Raw genomic sequence first — 22175 nt, 5'->3', positions numbered from 1 at the left:
TGTCATCAAAAACCCCTTCAAAGGACAGCTTACATCCAGACACCCAAAGGCACTGAACATAGTAAGAGTCGCAATTAAAGTTACTGTGGAGATAAAACTCTCCCATACAGGATAACGTGAGAAATGAAGTAGTGTCATCTTACTGGAACAATCTGTGATGGATCTGGCACCCGTGATGGTTGTAGTTCCATAAAAGGGACACGATAAACAGAAGGACTTCCCTGGATTGGGTTGGTAGTAGTCTTGAGGACATGGATAACAGGGCATTAACCCAGAACGAGAGAATTCTCCCACTGGACAAGGCACTGCAAGAGAAAGAAAATACCATTTGTGCTTATAAAGCAATATACCCTACTTCTGAAAGAAGTGCATTAACCTTTGGTTGTAAGAAAGCTATCACATTGCTGATATTTTCTCCTGCATGTATTTAATACCCAGATCATTAAGTAATACTCAGACCACTTAAGTAAATACTTTGTTGCTTCCTTCCCATCTTTAACAACACACATTAATTTAATAAAAATCAGAATTGGTCATATAATATTGTATTGTGATTTTTTCACTTTATATCACAAGTAAACCATTCCCCAAATCATTAAAGAACACGTTTAATAAATGAAATATATTACATCTCACTGGCAGGCCATAATTGTTCTCGTATTTCCTCTACTACTGAACAATTACAGTTATTTCTACTAGTTCTGTTTGTTTCTAATAGTTTCTAAAATTATAAACAATGTTGACATGAAATCTTCTAAATTTTTTTTTAACTCTGATTATTTCCTTGGGATTACACTTGCCTTTAGTTAAAGCTAAAGATATGAAAATCTAAAGCCATAAATATATCATGCCTAAATCATTTTAAAAATGTAATTTACAGCCCATCAGCAGTGTATGAAATCACCCTTCTCATCGCATGCTCATCAGCATACCTTTTTTCTATCTGAAAGTAAAAATGGAACTGCTCTGTTGATTTGCATTTTCATGATACATGAAGTTCTATTTTTATGTTTATCTGAAATGGTTATTGCTCCTGTATAGTTGCTATTATGTATTGGGGGTCTTTTATTTTAAAACCTGTTAATGTTATTTTGTGTTTAAAATGCTTTTCATATATTACATGTAGTTGAATACTGTCATTTAACCAAGTTTAAAATTTTCTTGCCAATATTTGGTGGAATATGAGAAAAGAGCTCCAGGCTTCCCTGGTGGCTCAGTGGTAAAGAATCTGCCCAGCAATGTAGAAGACAGGAGTTTGATCCCTGGTTTGGGACTATCCCACAAGCCGCAGAGCAACTAAGCCCATGCGCCACATCTGTTAAGACCGTGCTCTAGAGCCCAGGAGCCACGACTACTGAAGCGCACGCGCCCCAGAGCCTGCGCTCTGCAACGAGACAAAACACCGCAATGGGAAGCCCAAGCGTCACACTAGAGAACAGTCCCCGCTTGCCGCAACTAGAGAAAAGCCCAGAGAAGCAACAAAGACCTAGCATAGCCAAAAAATAATTAGATAAATAAATAAAGTTAAAAAGAAAAGAGCTCCAAACATAACATGGATTTCCTTCAATAACTTTTGGTTACATTTGGCAGAGGGGCAGTGAGGTAGATTATCCATGACTAAAGCTGTGGGTTGGGGTTTTAGACAATGATCCAAAGGCAAATTCAGGTGGAGTGTGTGAACTGGAGTCATTTGGGTGGGCCCGAAAGTCATTACAAGCTGAGAAAACTACTATAACTATTAAGACCTCACTGTATAAAATTAGGCATGGAAGATAGAACACAGGGAAACAGCTACTCAGTGTATCAGCATACTTTTCCTTTAGGTCTTGGATTCTTGATAATAAAAATTAGTTTAGCAGAAACAATTACCAAAGAGGTTGAAAGATTTAGAGATACACTTGAGGCTCAAGGAAGCAGGATACTCCAAGTGGTGGCATCCCTTCATCAGTAGGGCAACAGACATTAAATAAAGGACAACACGCCTGTCATAATCTCAAGATGCTTAGATCAAATTTTTTAAGCACAGCCAGCCAGCCAAGTCTTTTGTAGAAGATCTCTTTTATGTACCCAACTGAAAAAACTCAGGAGTTGAATCAATAGATGGCAGAAGATAACATAGATATTAATGCATATTTAGAAAAAAAAATCTGGTGGCTACATTTGCCACATTCAAGAAAAGTTTTAAGCTCTAAGTATCTTGGTTTCACCAATAATAAAATAGTCTATTCTGTTACTGCTGCTGCTGCTGCTGCTGCTGCTGCTGCTGTTAAGGCGCTTCAGTCGTGTTTGACTCTGTGCGACCCCATAGATGGCAGCCCACCAGGCTCCCGTCCCTGGGATTCTTCAGGCAAGAACATTGGAGTGGGTTGCCATTTCCTTCTCCAATGCATGAAAGTGAAAAGTGAAAGTGAAGTCGCTCGGTCGTGTCCGACTCTTAGCGAGCCCCTGGATGGCAGCTCACCAGGTTCCTCCATCCATGAGATTTTCCAGGCAAGAGTACTGGAGTGGGAGAGGTAACTAAACTTACAGGAGTTTATAATAGGTTTCCTGATTCTCAAATTTCCAAAAATGATTGCCTATTTAGAAGAGGTATTAATACTTTCCAAAAAGCTAATTATTAATAGTTAACTGAAAGCATAAATGTTCCACTGATAAAAGTATAAATTTTCTGTTTGAAAAGACATCTATGAATGTGTATCATATGCTAGAAATATAAATGCTACCTGTAAAGCTCAAGATACTATAGTGAATTAAACTACTTTTTTCATATAATTTTTTCAGTACGACCTCATTCTTAAAAAAAGACTGTGCCCTAAAACCTGACAGAATTATACTGTCAGCTGTAGTACATGCTGCTGCTGCTAAGTCGCTTCAGTCGTGTCCGACTCTGTGTGACGCCATAGACGGCAGCCCACCAGGCTCCCCCGTCCCTGGGATTCTCCAGGCAAGAACGCTGGAGTGGGTTGCCATTTCCTTCTCCAATGCATGAAAGTGAAAAGTGAAAGTGAAGCCAGTCAGTCGTGTCTGACTCTTAGCGACCCCATGGACTGCAGCCCACCAGGCTCCTCCATCCATGGGATTTTCCAGGCAAGAGTACTAGAGAGGGGTGCCATTGCCTTCTCCAGCTGTAGGACATAATTATACTATAATAGTCAACAATTATACTCAGACATAATAATAATAAAATCTTAAGATAAAAAAATCAATAAGCCAGTTGTCATCTCAAAACAGCAAACATAGTACTGTGATGCCTATTCTTTGCTTTTTGATCCAGAAAGTGCAAAATAAACTTTCAGGTGGAAATTAGTTTAAATTATATTCCAAGGGCAAACAGTTGTCATCACAAATTTACTTTCTAAGAGTGGATAATCAGCATTTAATATATGATTTACATATGTAATTAGTACATACACATGCACACATGTGGTGCTAGTGGGAAAGAACCCGCCTGCCAGTGCAGGACATGTAAGAGGTGTGGGTTCGATCCCTGGGTAGGGAAGATCGCCTGGAGGAGGATGTGGCCGCCCACTCCAGTATTCTTGCCTGGAGAATCCCATGGACAGAGGAACCAGGCAGGCTGTGGTGCAAAGGGTTGCAAAGAGTCAGACACGACTAAAGTGACTTAACACGCACTCATACAACATATGAACGTGTAACATACATATACACATAAAAATAGCACTGTCTACTACAGTATTAAACACACAGACATGACACATACATGGCAGTTCCCAACGGATTAACACCACAAGGAAAGAGCGGAGAAAGTTTTTGATTTGAATCTTGGACAAAGAAACTATGGTTTCTAAGTCAAGAAAAATGAAACAAAATCTTTCTCACCTCTTTTATTGTAGAGAAGGAGAAAAAATATTTAAATATGCCAAAAGTGACATAAAAATAGAATTAAAAATAGAGCATTAAAATGAACAGGGAAAAATGTAACCCTACAGGCCTGTTTCCTAATGGTACAAAGGGAAAAAATACAGTCTTGGAGACACTGGTTTCTGATGACAAAGCCAGAAGTCAAGGGCTCTCATTCTGAGCCTTTTAACTTCATCCTAGATGGTCAAGTGTTGTTATCTTGTTCCACAAATAATCTTTCCTTCTATTGGCACCATATGTAAACACCACCATCAACCAAAAGCCATTTGTGGGACTTATTATTTTGGCAAAAATCATTTTTAAAAAACTGAAAAAATTCAGACTCTTGTAACCAAGACTCAAGACTGTTAACCAAGGACTCAAGATTGTTTAATATCCTAATACATGATAATAGATGAAATATATAAAGAATATTACATTATACTAACATAGTTATATTAATTCTTTTTTAGTAGCTAAGTCGTGTCTGACTCTTTGTAACCACATGGGCCATAGCCTCCTAGGCTTCTCTGGCTATGGGATTCTCCCAGGCAAGAATACTGGAGTGGGTTGCCATTTCATCCTCCAGGGGATCTTCCTGACCCAGGGATTGAAGCCAGGTCTCCTGCATTGCAGGCAGATTCTTGACCACTGAGGTACTTAGGAAGCCTGACACAGTAATATACTTAAATATAACTGCTATATTTATTAATGATATTTCAAGTTCAGTTCAGTTGCTCAGTCGTGTCCATCTGTTTGCGACCTCATAAACTGCAGCACGCAAGGCCTCCCTGTCCATCAGCAACTCCCGGAGTCCACCCAAACCCATCTCCATTGAGTTGGTGATGCCATCCAACCATCTCATCCTCTGTCGTCCCCTTCTCTTCCTGCCCTCAATCTTTCTAGCATCGGGGTCTTTTCAAATGAGTAAGCTCTTCGCATCAGATGGCCAAAGTATTGGAGTTTCAGCTTCAACAACAGTCCTTCCAATGAACACCCAGGACTGATCTCCTTTAGGATGGACGGATTGGATTTCCTTGTAGTCCAAGGGATTCTCAATAGTCTTCTCCAGCCCCAGAGTTTGAAAGCATTAATTCTTTAGCACTCAGCCTTCTTTATGGTCCAACTCTTCCATCTGTACATGACTGCTGGAAAAATCATAGCCTTGACTAGATGGACCTTTGCTGACAAAGTAATGTCTCTGCTTTTGAATATGCTGTCTAGGTTGGTCATAACTTTCCATCCATGGAGCAAGCGTTTTTTAATTTCATGGCTGCAATCACCATCTGCAGTGATTTTGGAGCCCTCCCAAAATAAAGTCAGCCACTGTTTCCACTGTTTCCCCATCTATTTGCTATGAAGTGATGGGACCGGATGCCATGATCTTAATTTTCTGAATGTTGAGCTTTAAGCCAACACTTTCACTCTCCTCTTTCACTTTCATCAAGAGGCCTTTTAGATCATCTTCACTTTCTACCATAAGGGTAGTGTCATCTGCATATCTGAGGTTACTGATATTTCTCCTGGCAATCTTAATTCCAGCTTGTGCTTCTTCCAGCCCAGCGTTTCTTATGATGTACTCTGCATAGAAGTTAAATAAGCAGGGTGGCAATATACAGCCTTGATGCACTCCTTTTCCTATTTGGAGCCAGTCTGTTGTTCCATGTCCAGTTCTAACTGTTGCTTCCTGACCTGCATATAGGTTTCTCAAGAGACAGGTCAGGTGGTCTGGTATTCCCATCTCTTGAAAGATTTTCCACAGTTTATTGTGATCCACACAGTCAAAGGCTTTGGCATAGTCAATAAAGCAAAAACAGATGTTTTTCTGGAACTCTCTTGCTTTTTCCATGATCCAGCAGATGTTGGCAATTTGACCTCTGGTTCCTCTGCCTTTACTAAAACCAGCTTGAACATCTGGAAGTTCATGGTTCATGTATTGCTGAAGCCTGGCTTGGAGAATTTTGAGCATTACTTTACTAGCATGTGAGATGAGTGCAATTGTGCAGTAGTTTGAGCATTCTTTGGCATTGCCTTTCTTTGGGATTGGAATGAAAACTGACCTTTTCCAGTCCTGTGGCCACTGCTGAGTTTTCCAAATTTGCTGGCATATGAGTGTGGCACTTTCACAGCATCATCTTTCAGGATTTGAAATAGCTCCACTGGAATTCCATCACCTCCACTAGCTTTGTTTGTAGTGATGCTTCCTAAGGCCCACTTGAATTCATATTCCAGGATGTCTGGCTCTAGGTGAGTGTGAGTGATCACACCATCGTGATTATCTGGGTCATGAAAATCTTTTTTGTGCAGTTCTTCTGTGTATTCTTGCCACCTCTTCTTAATATCTTCTGCTTCTGTTAGGTCCACACCATTTCTGACCTTTATTGAGCCCATCTTTGCATGAAATGTTCCCTTGGTATCTCTAATTTTCTTGATGGGATCTCTAGGCTTTTCCATTCTATAGTTTTCCTCTATTTCTTTGCACTGATCTCTAAGGAAGGCTTTCTTATCTTTCCTTGCTATTCTTTGGAACTCTGCATTCAAATGGGTATATCTTTCCTTTTCTCCTTTGCTTTTTGCATCCCTTCTTTTCATAGCTATTTGCAAGGCCTCCCCAGACAGCCATTTTGCTTTTTTGCATTTCTTTTTCTTGGGGATGATCTTGATTGCTGTCTCCTGTACAATGTAACGAACCTCTGTCCAGAGTTCATCAGGCACCCTGTCTATCAAATCTAGTCCCTTAAATCTATTTCTCACTTCCACTGTATAGTCATAAGGATTTGATTTAGGTCATATATGAATGGTCTAGTGGTTTTCCCCACTTTCTTCAATTTGAGTCTGAATTTGGCAATAAGGAGTTCATGATCTGAGCCACAGTCAGCTCCTGGTCTTGCTTTTGCTGACTGTATAGAGCTTCTCCATCTTTGGCTGCAAAGAATATAATCAATCTGATTTTGGTGTTGGCCATTTGGTGATGTCCATATAGAGAGTCTTCTCTTGTGTTGTTGGAAGAGGGTGTTTGCTATGACCAGTGTGTTCTCTTGGCAAAACTCTATTAGCCTTTGCCCTGCTTAATTCTGTACTCCAAGGCCAAATTTGCCTGTTACTCCAGGTGTTTCTTGACTTCCTACTTTTGCATTCCAGTCCCCTATAATGAAAAGGACATCTTTTGGGGGTGTTAGTTCTAGAAGGTCTTGTAGGTCTTCGTAGAACCATTCAACTTCAGCTTCTTCAGCGTTACTAGTCAGGGCATAGACTTGGATTACTGTGATACTGAATGGTTTGCCTTGGAAACAGACGAGATCATTCTGTCGTTTTTGAGATTGCATCCAAGTACTGCATTTTGGACTCTTTTGTTGACTATGATGGTTACTCCATTTCTTCTAAGGGATTCTCCCCACAGTAGTAGATATAACAGCCATCTGAGTTAAATTCAGCCATTCCAGTCCATTTTAGTATGCTGATTCCTAAAATGTTGACGTTCGTTCTTGCCCTCTCCTGTTTGACCACTTCCAATTTGCCTTGATTCATGGACCTGACATTCCAGGTTCCTATGCAATACTGCTCTTTTCAGCATCGGACCTTGCTTCTATCACCAGTCTCATCCACAACTTGGTGTTGTTTTTGCTTTGGCTCCATCCCTTCATTCTTTCTGGAGTTATTTCTCCAATGATCTCCATTAGCATACTATAAGTTCAAAGGCTATATAATGCAAAAAGTGATACATCAGCAAAAAATAAGGTAAACTGTACAACATGCCCATAAAAATAAAGCAGTACAGAAAGAAAAAGAGGAAAAGGAGAGAAAGAAGGGGCGGGGAGAAAGGGTGTTGATTAAAAACTACAGAAATGTATGTGAGGGACTACTCTAGAACTCACACACACTTAAAGTAAAAACAAAATGGTGCTTATCCAGCACTGCAGGGGAAAGCGTCATTGCCAATTACTATTGATTTTCCACTCACGACAAGTAGAATGTGGTTAAACATATGCTAGGAATATTAGAAATAGAGCAGTTACCAGAAGTTTAAAGAATTTCTGGGAATTACAATTTCTTAATTGTGGCAATTTGGTATTAGAAAACCTCAAGGATTATTTGGAAACTTCAAGGAAAAAAAATTGTCAAATATGAACTTATTTCACTGTAAAAATCCTAGTTGGCTTTTGCAGTTGGAGGGAGGGAGGAAGGGAAAGGGAGAAGACTTATTTTTCCTGCAGACTTTCTTCCAAAGTTAGACTGTATACTGACAAAATAAGAGAGTCTTTGGTAGATCTCTTTCAACCATAATGTGAGGTTTTGTTTGACTTTTAATTAAAAAAAAAAAATCCACAGCTGGTATTACACAACACGCATGGTTTATGAGTTTCAAGTAGTTCCTAGCTAACCTTTCTTCTCATTTCTTCAGTGAAGCATTAGGTTGATGAACACTACTTGCCCAGTTCCTCATGTCTAAGAGGCTTTCATCTACTGTGATTCTGGTTCTGAGATTCAAACAGATGCAGCATATAAAACATATATTTAGGGTAGCATTCAACTTACAGGGACTGTAACTCCCAGAATGCAATGCTGCCCCCTGCCCCCTCCCCACATCTACACTCAAAACATTCTAAGTATTCATTTTCCAGGAATCTCAGTCTCTAACTGGATACAGATGTATATATGTGTGTGTACCTTGGGGAAATCAGGAACCACCAGACTGGCTTATTAAAACATCACTCATTCAATAAGAGATGTTTTTAAACTTTCAGATTGTCATGCATACATGCTAAGTCATTTCAGTCGTGTCTGACTCTGTGTGACCCCATGGACTGCAGACTGCCAGGCTTCTCTGTCCATGGGATCCTCCATGCAAGAATACTGGGGTGGGTTGCCATTCTTTTCTCCAGGGGATCTTCCCCACCCCGGGATCAAACTTGTGTCTCTTAAGTCTACCTGCATTGGCGGGGGGGTTCTTTACCACTAGTGCCACCTGGGAAGTCCAGATTGCCATAGGCCTTCGGCTTTTCAATAAGGGATATAGAATAGGTAGAACACACAATTTTTTAAAAAGTCATTTTTTGCCAGGCATGCTTGTTCTGTTCCCAGTGGTGTAACAGACAGAGGTAAACAACTTTCTATTTTTTTGCAAAGTTCCACTGAATTGCAACGTCACTGCAGGTTGTTTTTTTAAGTTTCTGGCAATAGGCTGACTTTGATTTGTCAGATGGAGTCCCACTGTCATTCTAAGTTTTCATTTTTTACTTTTGTTTCTGTCTTCCAGTTTTTACACTGCTGGAAAGCTGTACCTGGTAAGGATGTTAGAACTATTTGAAATTGAAACTGTAATCTTCATATTTCTATTTAACCAGTGGTTCCCAATGTGGGGTCCCTGGACCAAGCAGAATCAGCATCACCTGAGAATGTCCAACTATTTGTGACCCCATGGACTATATTGTCCATGGAATTCTCCAGGCCAGAATACTGGAGTGGGGAGCCTTTCCCTTCTCCGGGGATCTTCCCAACCCAGGGACTGAACCCAGGTCTCCCACATTGCAGGCAGATTCTTTACCAGCTGAGCCACAAGGGAAGCCCAAGAATACTGGGGTGGGTAGCCTATCCTTTCTCTAATGGGTCTTCCCAACCCAGGAATTGAAACAGGGTCTCCTGTATTGCAGACGGATTCTTTACCAACTGTGCTATCAGGCAAGCCTGAAAACCAGTTAGAAATGCAAATTCTCAAGGCCTTTACCAGACCTGTTGCATTAAAATCTCTGGGGTGGCCCCAGGAATCCATGTTTCAACAAACCCTCCATGGTGACACTTGAGAAACAAAACTTAGTCGCATTTTAGAATCTGGGGCAACTCTGGGTTTCCCTCGTGGCTCAGTGGTAAAGAACTCACCTGCAATGAGGGAGACATGGGTTCGATCCCTCAGTAGGGAAGATCCCCTGGAGAAGGAAATGGCTACCTCCTCCAGTATTCTTGCCTGGAGAATCCCAAGGACAGAAGAGGCTGGTGGGCTCCAGTCCATGGGGTCACAGAAGAGTCAGACATAAACAACAACATTGGGAGAGGGGGGATCTCCAGAAGAAAACCAGTAAACTTACACCAGAATTCTCTGGGGGTGGAGACTGGGTTTCCGAATTTTTAACATGTTACTGACTGGGGCATTTTTTGCAGAAATTAACTCCTGTGGCCTAATGATCTGGTATATAAGTGAATATTGAAACATTCTGGTCAATAATGTTCAGGTAACAAAAGATGTACTAAGATGTCTCTAGTCAATAAGTGGCTACAATACTGATATGAATGTGCAACGATTCTAGTAGGCAGTCAGAGTGGATAACCACTCGTGAAAATCTTCAAACTGCAGGGAACAAAGGTCACAATCCGAAGGATGTATTTTTCGAGTTTCAAGGAACATAAGACAAGACCTCATTTTGTACACGAAAATCTAAGTTCCTGGTTGACAAGTATTTCTCTCATACCATGTGGTCACATGGTTACTAGTGTTGAGGCCTGGGACCAAGTCATGTGCTTCTTGAGTGTCCCTAACAGTACCAGGATGGTGTTTATATTATGGGTGTTTACACTTAAGTACCGACTGGCTGAATAGAAGGAAACACTCTATGAAGAGACAGTTATTTACATTCTTTGCATATAGCAGACATATGGCTCTGCTAACAAGATTCCACTCTTCCATGCAGAAAACCTAGCACAGGCTTGGGGGAAAAAAAAAAAAAAAAAGCAATGTGTGTAAGACTTAACCTCCACAAGCAGAAATGTCCGCAGCTCCTCTCTTCACAGTTGAAGTGTTTTCTGGACATAAGAGGCACCCCCGGGAACCAAACGCTGGCTGATAGCTGCCCAGTGGACACGATTCGCATGTTTCAAGCCCATTTGATGAGTAGGTGCCTTGTTTACACTGAGCTAAAATGAAAAATGTAAATGGTTAATAATAATGACATCAACTGTATGAAAGTAGCACTGTGTACAATAGGGTTTTCCATATTTTCATTTTTTTAGGATAAAATGAGGGTCACAAAGAACTCCAAGCAGACACATTATCTTTTAGATTTTTCATACTTCTGTATACTAATAAGTTATAGGCTCATTTCCAGTTCCTTCTATTATGACCCAGCATGGTGTTGGACACATCGAAAATGTCGATAAATAGTTTTGCAGTGAAGTTAGAAATCTGCGTCTGACCAGGTCCAGCTGTTATAGGGAAACTTGCTCTTGTACAAGTTCCCAGCTTGTACGCTGTTCTCTTGAGTGACAGAAACAAAACCCACAATTGGGCTTTCCTCTCGTCATTATGCTGGCACCATTTTCACCCTAAATAAGAACTGGCCCTCTTACCTCCTCGTGGTTACAGACACCATTTCATTTGAGGGTTGGCAGAGGAGGAATAAGAGTAGTCTTAGCATGAGGCCCAGAGAGGTGAATTGAGCAACTTTCCAAAATGCACAGCAATGATTCTGTAGTAGAGTGGGCCTCAGGCCAGATTTCCCCAGTGCACTGTCCTCTCCTTCTGCCCTTTTCCTCCAGATTAATCTCACTTTCAGCGATGCCAGCATTTTCAGGGCATGTGCGGTCGCCCAGCACTGCTCCCAAGTTTACACGTGTCATGAAGCACCCACACCTGCACTGGCAACAACAGGCAAGGAGGAACATGCCTGCAACTCCTTCTTTCAGACACATCTTAGCCACAACGTGAAAGAGATGTTTCCATTAGGAATGGTCACTGAGAGTAACTATAACAATGTTTTGGAAAGATTGGATAATTTAGTAGCAAGAAGATGTGCATATGGGTCTGTATTCATTTCCAAGTAAATGGAGTTAATCTCATCATATCAAATATTATTCAAACAAAAAGCAGCCCAATGCTTGCTAACAGTCATGAAAGTCCCTTCTACCAGTTAATGTGAGATTCACTAAAACACATGGAATTAACTGATGAAAACAGATTAAAGTTCTTGACGGTGGAGTTTGATTTAGACAGCAATGGGCTGTACCAAAAGGAAGGTAAATGGACTTCTCTGAGTGAGGGAAACATTCAAGTAATCGCTTATAACTGAAAGAAAGAAAAAAAATCAGTTAATGAAATTGCTTTTGGTAATGCTCATATTTCAGCCTATTTGCTAGCGAGGTTTCCTAAGTGGAAATAAAATTCAGGCTTCTGGTCTAACTACCTTTGCATTCCGAGCTGCTCCTTGAATGGAGATATTCGGTGTAAGTCCCAGTCGGACAGGGTTTGCACTCAAGCTGCCCTTCTTCATCTTGATAGGAGCCCATCAAGCAACTCTCACAGACAGAATGTTCCAGGGAATAGTAGGTTCCCAAAGGGCAGTTGACTGAAAACAAGCAGGAAATGCTGAATATTGTATGGAACATACTTTTGTCCCTTAGGTATGAGACTAATAAAGCATGCTTCCAGCTACTATTGTTTGTAAGTTAAATTTCACTGTCAGAGGTTTACTCATAAGATAAGTTTTCCATAAATGTAGTCCTCTAAACCAACAAACAGATTTTTTTTTTAAGAAAGTGCAAATTCTTAACTGACCAAGCTTATATCTTATAGGATGCGGGCTTTGAAGTGTGGGTTAAAGCATAAACCAGATCATTCTGGAAACACACAGCGAATGGAAGAAAAATAAAGCAGTTAATTTGGGGCTTTGACATATTAAAAATGGTTTCTCCGCTGTTCTTCTGAATGGTTTCCCTTATGAAACTGTACATTATAGCATCACTTCTGGAAATAAAAACAGACAAAGGTGGGGAGCTTAGAACAAATGAGTTAAGTTGACCCCTCTCCCTGCTTAGACTGCACTGAAGCCATGTGCAAGTCTGAGGCATCCTCAGACCCAAAGACCCTGTAGAAACTGGCCAGTTTCAAAACCTTCCTTCCCTGGAGATTTGGTCTACTATTTTGGCAGGCTCGGAGTGCAGAATTTCTGAAATCAAAGTGGGATATTAAATTCCCTGAGAGGTTGCTATCAAAGTTAGCATTCTTACAGAGAGAACACCTGAAAGAATCACTTGGGTGATTATCAGGCAACTTACTAAAATTTCAGATTCCAAGGACCTGAACCCAAAGGGTCAGGAGGCATCCCCTGTGGGTTGGGACCTGAATCAAGCTGCAATCTGGCAAGCACTTCAGGGGATGCTGACACAGGTAGGCTGAAGACCACACTGAGAAATGCAAAACTCTGGCCAAGGCAATTCCAGATTTTTACTTACAAGTTGAGAAAGAAACAAGAGGGGGCTCAGAATGACAATATTAACGTGCTTTTGATGAGCTGGGTTTATTCCAGTGTGAAAAACCTAGCTGAGCTCTGGGAATAGCAATGAGAACTGTTGATGAAGGTTTTCTGACCAGGACATAATATCCCACACTGTAGAGAGATTAACAGAAGCCTCATGTCATTTGGTTCTGTTTGAGCATGTAGATTTTGCTTGGAGGAGACTCTGCTATCTATAAATGATGACTGGCTTAGGAAAGAGACTGGAATTGACTCAGATTGTGACAGTCTAAAGTCAGTAAAAGCTAAGGGATTGTGGGGGGAGGGGAAAAGGGGCCTGGCACTTTAACGGGTCTGGGGTCTCTTTGGGGGTGATGGAAATGTTTTGGAACTGTGATAGAGGTAATGGTTGAATGCCACTGTGACTATACTAAAGACCACTAAACTGCATGCTTCAGAATGGTTCATTCTATGCTATGTGAATTTTGTGTTGGCTGCCTAGGTGAGTATGTCAGCTGAATCGCTTATTGTCTTAAAAGACTTCAGTTCTTAGCCTCTTGGCTTCGGTTTTCTCATGCATAAAATGTACTTAATAATAATGGTACCTCATACAGTAGCTAAACAGGATTAAACAAGACAGGGTCTCAGTCAGCACACAGAGGTGGTCAGCAAAGTTTTAGTTTTTGTCACTGGAGTTGCTGCTGAAAGCTGTGAGGTCTAAAGATCTAGAAATAAAACTAAGATTTGAGTCCCTTACCTAAAGTAATCTTATCCTGACCAATAGTAGTTATCTAGACTTTTGAGACAAAAAGCACGTAACAATAACAAATGTAGATTTCAGGACAATACCCCTTTACAGTTGTAGGGTGACTCGACCTGTGTCCTCTGACCCAACAGGCACCAAATATTTTTGGTGACAGCGAGAAATCTTACCACACATTCGGCCTCTCAGCACAGAGCCCGGTCTGCAGAAGAGGAAAGCCTTTTCTGTTTCTAAGGAATTGCTGTCAACTACAAGCATTTCAGAGGCAAGCTGAAAGGAATACATGGGCTCCTTAGTAAGGGTCCTTTTCAGTTGATTTGTGATCGTTTCCAACGTCTTAATGAGTCGCTGCTGATTTTCCAATTCAAGGGTATCGTTTCTTTCATCGGGTAATGGCACACTAGCTGAGATAAAAACAAAACAAAAGAAAACACACACACACACCGTGTTGCAGCAAGCCATTTGGAGTGAGTTTTTACCCTAAAAAATGACATATATTAACTTTAAAAACGCATTCCAATATACACTAGGTGCAGACAGATACTGTTTGATTCCACTTATACGGGGGACCTGCTGCTGCTGCTGCTGCTAAGTTGCTTCAGTTGTGTCCAACTCTGTGCGATCCCATAGACAGCAGCCCACCAGGCTCCCCCGTCCCTGGGATTCTCCAGGCAAGAACACTGGAGTGGGTTGCCATTTCCTTCTCCAATGCATGAAAATGAAAAGTGAAAGTGAAGTTGCTCAGTTGTGCCTGACTTTAGCGACCCTATGGACTGCAGCCTACCAGGCTCCTCCACCCATGGGATTTTCCAGGCAAGAGTACTGGAGTGGGGTGCCATTGCCTTCTCCGATATGAGGGACCTAGAATAGTCAAATTCAAAGTCAGAAAGAACACTAGGAGTAAATCCTGGGGTCAGGTTGGGGGTGGGGAGCGGGAATGGGGACTTAGTGTTGAATGGGGACAGAGTTTCAGTTTAGGAAAGTGAAAAATCCAGGAGATAGATGATGGTGGGAGATGATGAATGTATTTAATGCCACTGAATTGTACAGTTAAATATGGTTAAAATAGTATGTTTTATATTATGTGACTTTTTAATCACAATTAAAAGAACATTCCAGGAAAGATACACACAAATTTAAATTATTATTTACTGAGTAGCTAGTACATGGAGAATATTAAGAACAACATGTCTTATTTACATGCCTTAGTTCAACATGTCAAGAGGAGTTTGAAGCCAGGGGCTTGTTGCTATGAGAATCATAAAATATATCTGTGATATTATGAAAAGTAACAAGGTGATTGTGCTTGCCCTAATATACAGTTCCAGGGTAATTTCCTAATATTGACAACACATAGAAAGTTTGAAAATAGATCTCCAACCAAGAATTTCCCATTATATTAACCTTTTCAAACAGACAGTCTATTCTTACCTGTGATGTTAAAAATTAACCTAATTTTGTGGTCGGATAATGGGGCACTTCTTTCAATCCGTGAAGATCTGGCTTTGCCAGCACCCGTGGGTGTTTCTCGCACTGTGTCCTGGAAGTCACCGTAAGAGTAATCCAGCCTGTTGGCTGCACCCCAGCCACCAGGTCCTGAAAAGTTGGGGTAGAGAAATAAAAGACTGTAGAGCTGCATCTTTATCAGCTTTTAGGGTCTAATGTTCAGCCACAAATTACGTTGTCTTTGATCACTATTTAAATTGCCCATAATGTTCTACATATAAAGTTTTGCCTGTAATTTTATACTGTAGTCTTGGGCACTTCATATTAAATTTAGATTAGCAATGAACAAGCTATGTAGGCATTTAAACCATTCTATCTTCAGCCTAATAATTATAGTAGGTTTAGAGGAAACGGGAGGTGGGTATAGATTTTAATCAATGTTTATTTCCTTTCAGGGTTTGTTCCATTCTTGTCTTTTTTTAATATCAGTGTCACAAACTGAATGTGCATAAACAGATTTCCCTTTGTGAAGATTATTCAAGATATTTGCATATCTGCATATTTTAAATATAAACATACTGTACTTTTAACAAAGATAATAACAAAGATAATACTATGTATATATATTTGATAATCACTTTTCAAATTTTCTCAACAATATATTATAATATTTCTGTGTCAAATAGTTTAATGTCTTTTTCTATAGCTATGCTAGTTTCTGAGGGCAGCATTATGAGTTAAATGTTTACACACTTAAGAAACTGCTGGAGGCAGTATGCTGTGCTTAGTCACTCAGTCACATCAGACTCTCCAGGAATTGCAGCCTGCCAAGCTCCTCTGTCCATGGAATTCTCCCGGCAAAAATACTAAAGTGGGTTGCCATGCCCTCCTCCAGGGAATCTCCCCAAACCAAGGATCAAATCCAGGACTTCTTTACTGTCTGAGCCACCGGGGAAGCCCAAGGATCCTGGAGTGGGGTGCCATACCCTCTTGCAGGGGATCTTCCCATCCCAGGGATCAAACCCAGGTCTCCCACAATGCAGGCAGATTCTTGACCATCTGAGCCACCAGGGAGGCCATGAATACTGGAGTGAGAAGCATGGTTTTATGTGTCTCTTTAGATGCCTTCCATATCACTGTGACCAACTGCATGGTTCAGATGGTAACTTCTTGATAAATGATGTATGCCTGTACTATCTTAATCAAGCTACTTTCATTACTCTGAATCTCAGCTTCTTTAGGTCTACATTGAGATCATTATTCCTATCTTATAGGTCTGCAGAATAACAGCTAATTCATGCAAACTAGCTCATAGACTAGTTTTTAGACTAGCTTTTAGACTCATTCTAAAAGCTCAGTGAGAGTAAATAATATTGATGTAGGCACACTGTTGTTGCTTAGTTATGTGCTTTAAACATCAAATCTATTTATACAGGTTTGTCCACTTAAGTAAGTTGGTTTTTGAGTTTCTTTTTTAGCTTAATTCATGCTGTTAGCCACTTAAAAAGAACTAGATCAATAGTTTTATTTTTCACTTAAACATTTTTCCCTACAAGTGTCATGCAGCCATTGTAAAAAACACAACATCACAAAATCCCAGAGGAACAAAGAGAAACATGTAAAAGATTGTCTATAATTCCACCACACAGAAATAATGACCATAACATTTTAGCCAAGAATATTTTCTATGAATATATAAACACACACATACACATTTATGCACACACACACACACATAGTGTGTGGTAGCTCAGGTAGTAGAGTCTACTTGCTATGCAGGAGACCGGGTTTGAGCCCCGGGTGGGGAAGATCCTCTGGAGAAGGAAATGGCAACCCACTCCAGTATTCTTGCCTGGACAATCCCATGGATGGAGGAGCATGACAGGCAACAGTCCATGGGGTCACAAAGAGTCAGAAGTGACTGAGTGACTTCACTTGCTTTCTTTATATATATATATATATATGTATACAGCTAGAATAAATATAAACATACTGTACTTTTAACAAAATAAGATCATGCTATATGAATATTATTTGCTAATCACTTTTCAAATTTTCTCAACAATATAATATTTCTGTATCAAATGGTTTAATATCTTTTTCTATAGCTAGACTTCCCTGGTGGCTCAGATAGTAAAGCATCTGTCTACAACGTGGGAGACCTGGGTTCCATCCCTGGATCGGGAAGATCTGCTGGACAAGGAAATGGCAATCCACTCCAGTACTATTGCCTGGAGAATTCCATGGACAGAGGAGCCTGGTAGGCTACAGTCCATGGGGTCACAAAGAGTCGGACACGACTGAGCGACTTCACTTTCCTTTCACTTTCACTACAAACTAAGTTTATATTTTCAGACTTTGAGGTTATTTCAAAATTTTAGAACATCCTTGTACTACACTATGTCATAAAATCTTCTCACCGTCAGTGAGAAGACACCACCCAATTCCATAAATACCCAAATGAAATATGTACATCTTGGAATCTACAAAATATGGTACATGTTTGTACATTAGTATGACTTTTATCTTGAGAAATATCCTCAGATGGGTCTGAGCACTTTTAACCCTTTAGTTACATATTGCCAAATGCTCTTCAATTTCTTCTCTACACACAATATGTGAGTATAATTTTTATCTCATGACACCTTTGCCAACTCTGGGTATTGAGATTTTTACTCAAATTTGTTCATCAGACAGGATAAAAAATGGCATCTCACTTTAGTTTTAATCTGAACTACATGAGTAGTGTAAGATCTAATCATTTTAGTATATTTACTGGCCCTTTCTTTTCCACACATTATGACATGCCAAGGTGTTATAAATATTAATGATTTTGTGAGTGGTGTAAAGACACTCAAGGAAGAAGGTTTGCCTCTCAGGATCCCTTGCATCACTTGCACCATACAGTATTCAGATTCTTACAGGATGACACATGTCACCCATCACAAAGTCTCATGATGATAGCTGACTCCCTCTGTGTGCAGTCCTGCACCCTTGCAACCTACCTCGACAGTCTGGGGGCAGCGGGAACCTGGGTCACGTGTGACAGAAGACGCACTGGTATTCTAGAGGTGCCACTGCCAACGCCCCCACCAAGGCCACTTTGTGTTCTTCTATCTAAAACTTTAACTTCCATTATGTTCACTGAGAAGTTATTTATAATTGTTAAAACTGGAAAACAAACTCAAAGTCTACCAATAGGAAACTGTTTATATAAATTACAGCAAATTCATAAAATATGTAGTCATTAAAACTGCATTGAACACACTGGTATATTTAAAATGGATAACCAACAAAGATCCATGTACAGCACATGGAACTCTATTCAGTGTTATGTGGCAGCCTTGATGGCAGTGGGGGTTTGGAGGAGAGTGGATAATGTCTATTTATGGCTGAATCCCTTCACTGTTCATCTATCACAACATTGTTAATCAGCTATACCCCAATACAAAATAAAAAGTTCAAAAAATTGCACTGAAATATTTATGACATAAAAGTATCCTCGATAAAATATTAACTAGAAAATCATGTTTACGAAATAGTATGGGTCTACACTCAAATGCAGTACAGTAATATACACATTAATATAGTAACAATTATTTCTGGAACTGCAGGTTATCTCAATTTTATTCTTTTAGTATTTTTCAAATTTTTGCAAAAAACATATGCAGAAATAATATTTTTCAATTTAAAAGCTCTAAAGCAATAGTCAATATCACTCTTAATGCTAAATCACTAAGAGAAATATGATTAGTGTCAAAAACAAAAAGAATGTCCACTCTCATGTGAATTAATACTGCTTCAAATAATCTAAGCACTTTACTTTCTCTTGTATTTCCTCATTTAATCCTTACAACAGCCCTATGAGCTCAGCACTCTTACACACCCAGTTTAAAGATGAGAAAATTGAGGCACAGAGTGGTTTGAGAACTTAAGCTCTTTCCCTGCCTCCTGCTGCTGCTGCTGCTAAGTCACTTCCGTCGTGTCCGACTCTGTGTGACCCCATAGATGGTATCCCACCAGGCTCCCCCGTCCCTCGGATTCTCCAGGCAAGAACATTGGAGTGGGTTGTCATTTCCTTCTCCAATGCATGAAAGTGAAAAGTGAAAGTGAAGTCGCTCAGTCGTGTCCGACTCTTCGCGACCCCATGGACTCCTAGCAGCCTAGCAGGCTCCTCCGCCCATGGGATTTCCCAGGCAGGAGTACTGGAGTGGGGTGCCATTGCCTTCTCCTCCCCTGCCTCATAGTAGGTGGGTAAGCCAGGATTCAGACATTTACTAGTTGGTTGTAGAATTCATGTATTTAACCAGGACGGTATCACCACTGTGTTCTAAAACATTACTCTGCAAGTTCTGTAGAGACAGTTTTATAAGAATGAAATAAAAATAAGTATAATTACTGGAAAGGACAAAGAAATCCCATAACACACTTTGGAGTACACTTAGTAAAAGTTGTATGTCAATTATTTCTTTAAAAAACAGAAGAAAAAACATTCAGAGTCTACATGAAGAAAACATCCAAATTCTACTTGAAGGTATATCAGACTGGAATAGATTGAGTCTTAACATATTATAAGTGAGGAATGTGAATATTTTACATGTATTACTATTTTGAATAAATGACTTCCAATTTAAGTTAAATGCCATATAAAAATTGCCATTAGTACCTTATAACTATTACTACTCTAAGACACCATACAAATATTTGAATTTTACAATCACAATGTGACTTAGTTTTCTTAGTATTTATCATCCTGAAGCATTCTGGCTAATATTTTGAAAGAATTACATACCTATAAATATCATTACACACAGGATCAGGTTATCCAGTCATCCTAGAACTCTTGATGAATAAATAAGTGAAAGGTTATTTTTCTAATTTGCCCCACTCTTCTGGAATGATTTTCTTAGCCTGCACAACAGTTTTCCCAACTACCCACACTAAATAATTTCATTACCGATTGCAAAGCCATTTTCATAGTCATAATTATATTCAAGGCAGTATTTTTTGGTCAAGTCCTCTAGTCGGCAGTCAATGTCATCAGCATCACTACAAAATGATGGGACCTGTAAAAGAAAAATGAAACAGGACAAACTGTGCTTCACATCTGGGTGTGCCTTGATTAAGCTCTATGCTCCTGTTCTTCACATCTCTATCAGCAGGAAGGAAGAAAGGACCCCAGAGCGCTCCCTGTCCTTAACAAGGTTCCTGACCCTCCTCCTTGCCCTCCCCTACCTCCTCTCAGTGCCGTGGACCACCAAGATCAGTCTCATGCCTTTTCTCTCTGTTTACATTACTTACCGCAAGAAACTCAGGCCTGGGATATCTGTCTCTGAACTTTCACCCCAATTGAGTTTTGTTTTTTTCAATTGAAGTATAGCTGATTCACAATTTTCTATTAATGACTCTTTAGATCCCTTTTCTCTGGCCCCATCTCCCACCCTCTTCCAAGTAAAGTCCTCAAAACTTTCCTTGGCGCCCTCTGAAGTTCACAGTCAAGAACCAGTCAAACCCTTATTAGTATTCATCTCCTCTCTCTCTGTTCTTTTCACTTTTGCTCTCAATTAAACCTGACTTCCTTGTTTTTTTAGGTGGTGGTCATGGAGGTGAGGAAGTGTCCTCCTCACTCTTTAGTGCTGTTTCTAGCTCATACTCCCATGAACCTCCTTGAAGCCTGAGTTTTGAAGCTCCTGCAGTAAGCCATACCACACACTGATCTCCTTGTGCCCGTCACCTATAGCCCTCCCCTATTCCGAGTCACTTCCTCATGCCAAGAACCTTAGTAAGTGTCCCTGGTATAGCCCTGGGTGATTTCTATATTCAGCCAGCTGATCCTTCCATCACCTTGAATTCTCACTTCCTCTTCTATCTTCCAGCTTTACTTAGTCAGTTACTCAGTCATACCCTCAGGTCTTGTCCTTACCAGTAACTGCACCCTCTCTTAGACCCAGGAATCCAACACCTCTTCTGTAATCCACTGACACTGTCACCTCTTCACTGTCCCTCAGCCCCTGATGTCTTCACTTCCTTATTTACCCATCTTGGATCCCATCTTGATCCATCACCATAAATTACTTACTCCCTTGCACACACCCTCCTTGGTCTGTCACCATGAATTACTCCTTTGCATGCACCCTTCTCAATTTGTCTGGAGAACTTTAACCCCAGTTAAATTGATTGCTCTGCTTTCTCCACAGTTGTGCCCATATGCTCAACTATAGTTTGGGAGAAAACACATCCCTGCTTACGGCCAGTCCTACATTTCTCTAGTATATTCATTTATGCTCTCCTAGAAGATCATTTCGTACCACATTCTCTTTTCTCAAACCTCCAACAACTCCTCCCCAGCCTTACTCCAGTCTGATCATTCTGTATCTTTTTTCACAGATCAGACAGTCACAAACGATCCTTCTTTCACACACATCACATGTGGACTCACCCCTGTACCTGTGCTCATGTCCTCTACCCCTTCCTGACACCTCTCTTTCTCACACTCTGCATCAAATCTACTCCTATTGCATCTACTTTCAGAATCTATCCTAAATCTAAGCCACTCAACTCTGTTAGGGATATAAGTTGCTTAGAGGACTATGATTTCACAGAAGTTATATATACATACACATATATATATACTATAAATATATAAAAAACATATATAAAACATTTATATACTCATATATATAGAGAGAGAACATTTCCTGCTTTCAAGATGCTCGATACACTTAAATACATTGCTTTGCTCTCCTGGAATCCCGAAAGAGTCCTAAACTTGCATGAAAAAGAAAACCCTTTAAATGTTCAGTGATCATAAAAGAAAAACAGACAACAAGGGCATTTCTGTCATACTTTAAACAACAAAGCAGACATTCTCAAACCAAAGGGAC

The 22175-nt window shown here is 40.2% G+C and overlaps 1 protein-coding gene across 3 annotated transcripts in view; it reads right to left on the bottom strand.

Annotated features, from left to right (window-relative positions):
- Positions 1-22175, bottom strand: part of SVEP1 (sushi, von Willebrand factor type A, EGF and pentraxin domain containing 1) — a 200698-nt gene that overhangs the window by 75272 nt on the left and 103251 nt on the right. For all 3 annotated transcript variants that reach the window (XR_011254209.1, XM_069575440.1, XM_069575441.1), the window contains 6 exons: positions 20249-20357; positions 15277-15441; positions 14016-14249; positions 12033-12194; positions 10606-10767; positions 144-305 (listed from right to left, as the gene is read on the bottom strand). Coding sequence is in view for 2 of the 3 variants with exons in the window: in XM_069575440.1 (XP_069431541.1) it covers positions 144-305; positions 10606-10767; positions 12033-12194; positions 14016-14249; positions 15277-15441; positions 20249-20357 (994 nt within the window). In the remaining variant the exon portion in view is untranslated. The remainder of the gene's footprint in view (positions 1-143; positions 306-10605; positions 10768-12032; positions 12195-14015; positions 14250-15276; positions 15442-20248; positions 20358-22175) is intronic.

Source organism: Ovis canadensis, chromosome 2 (genome assembly GCF_042477335.2).
Source record: "Ovis canadensis isolate MfBH-ARS-UI-01 breed Bighorn chromosome 2, ARS-UI_OviCan_v2, whole genome shotgun sequence".
In the NCBI taxonomy this organism is placed as follows: Eukaryota; Metazoa; Chordata; class Mammalia; order Artiodactyla; family Bovidae; genus Ovis; species Ovis canadensis.
The sequence above is the reverse complement of the archived record's forward strand: the minus strand, read 5'-3'. Positions and strand labels throughout refer to the sequence as shown.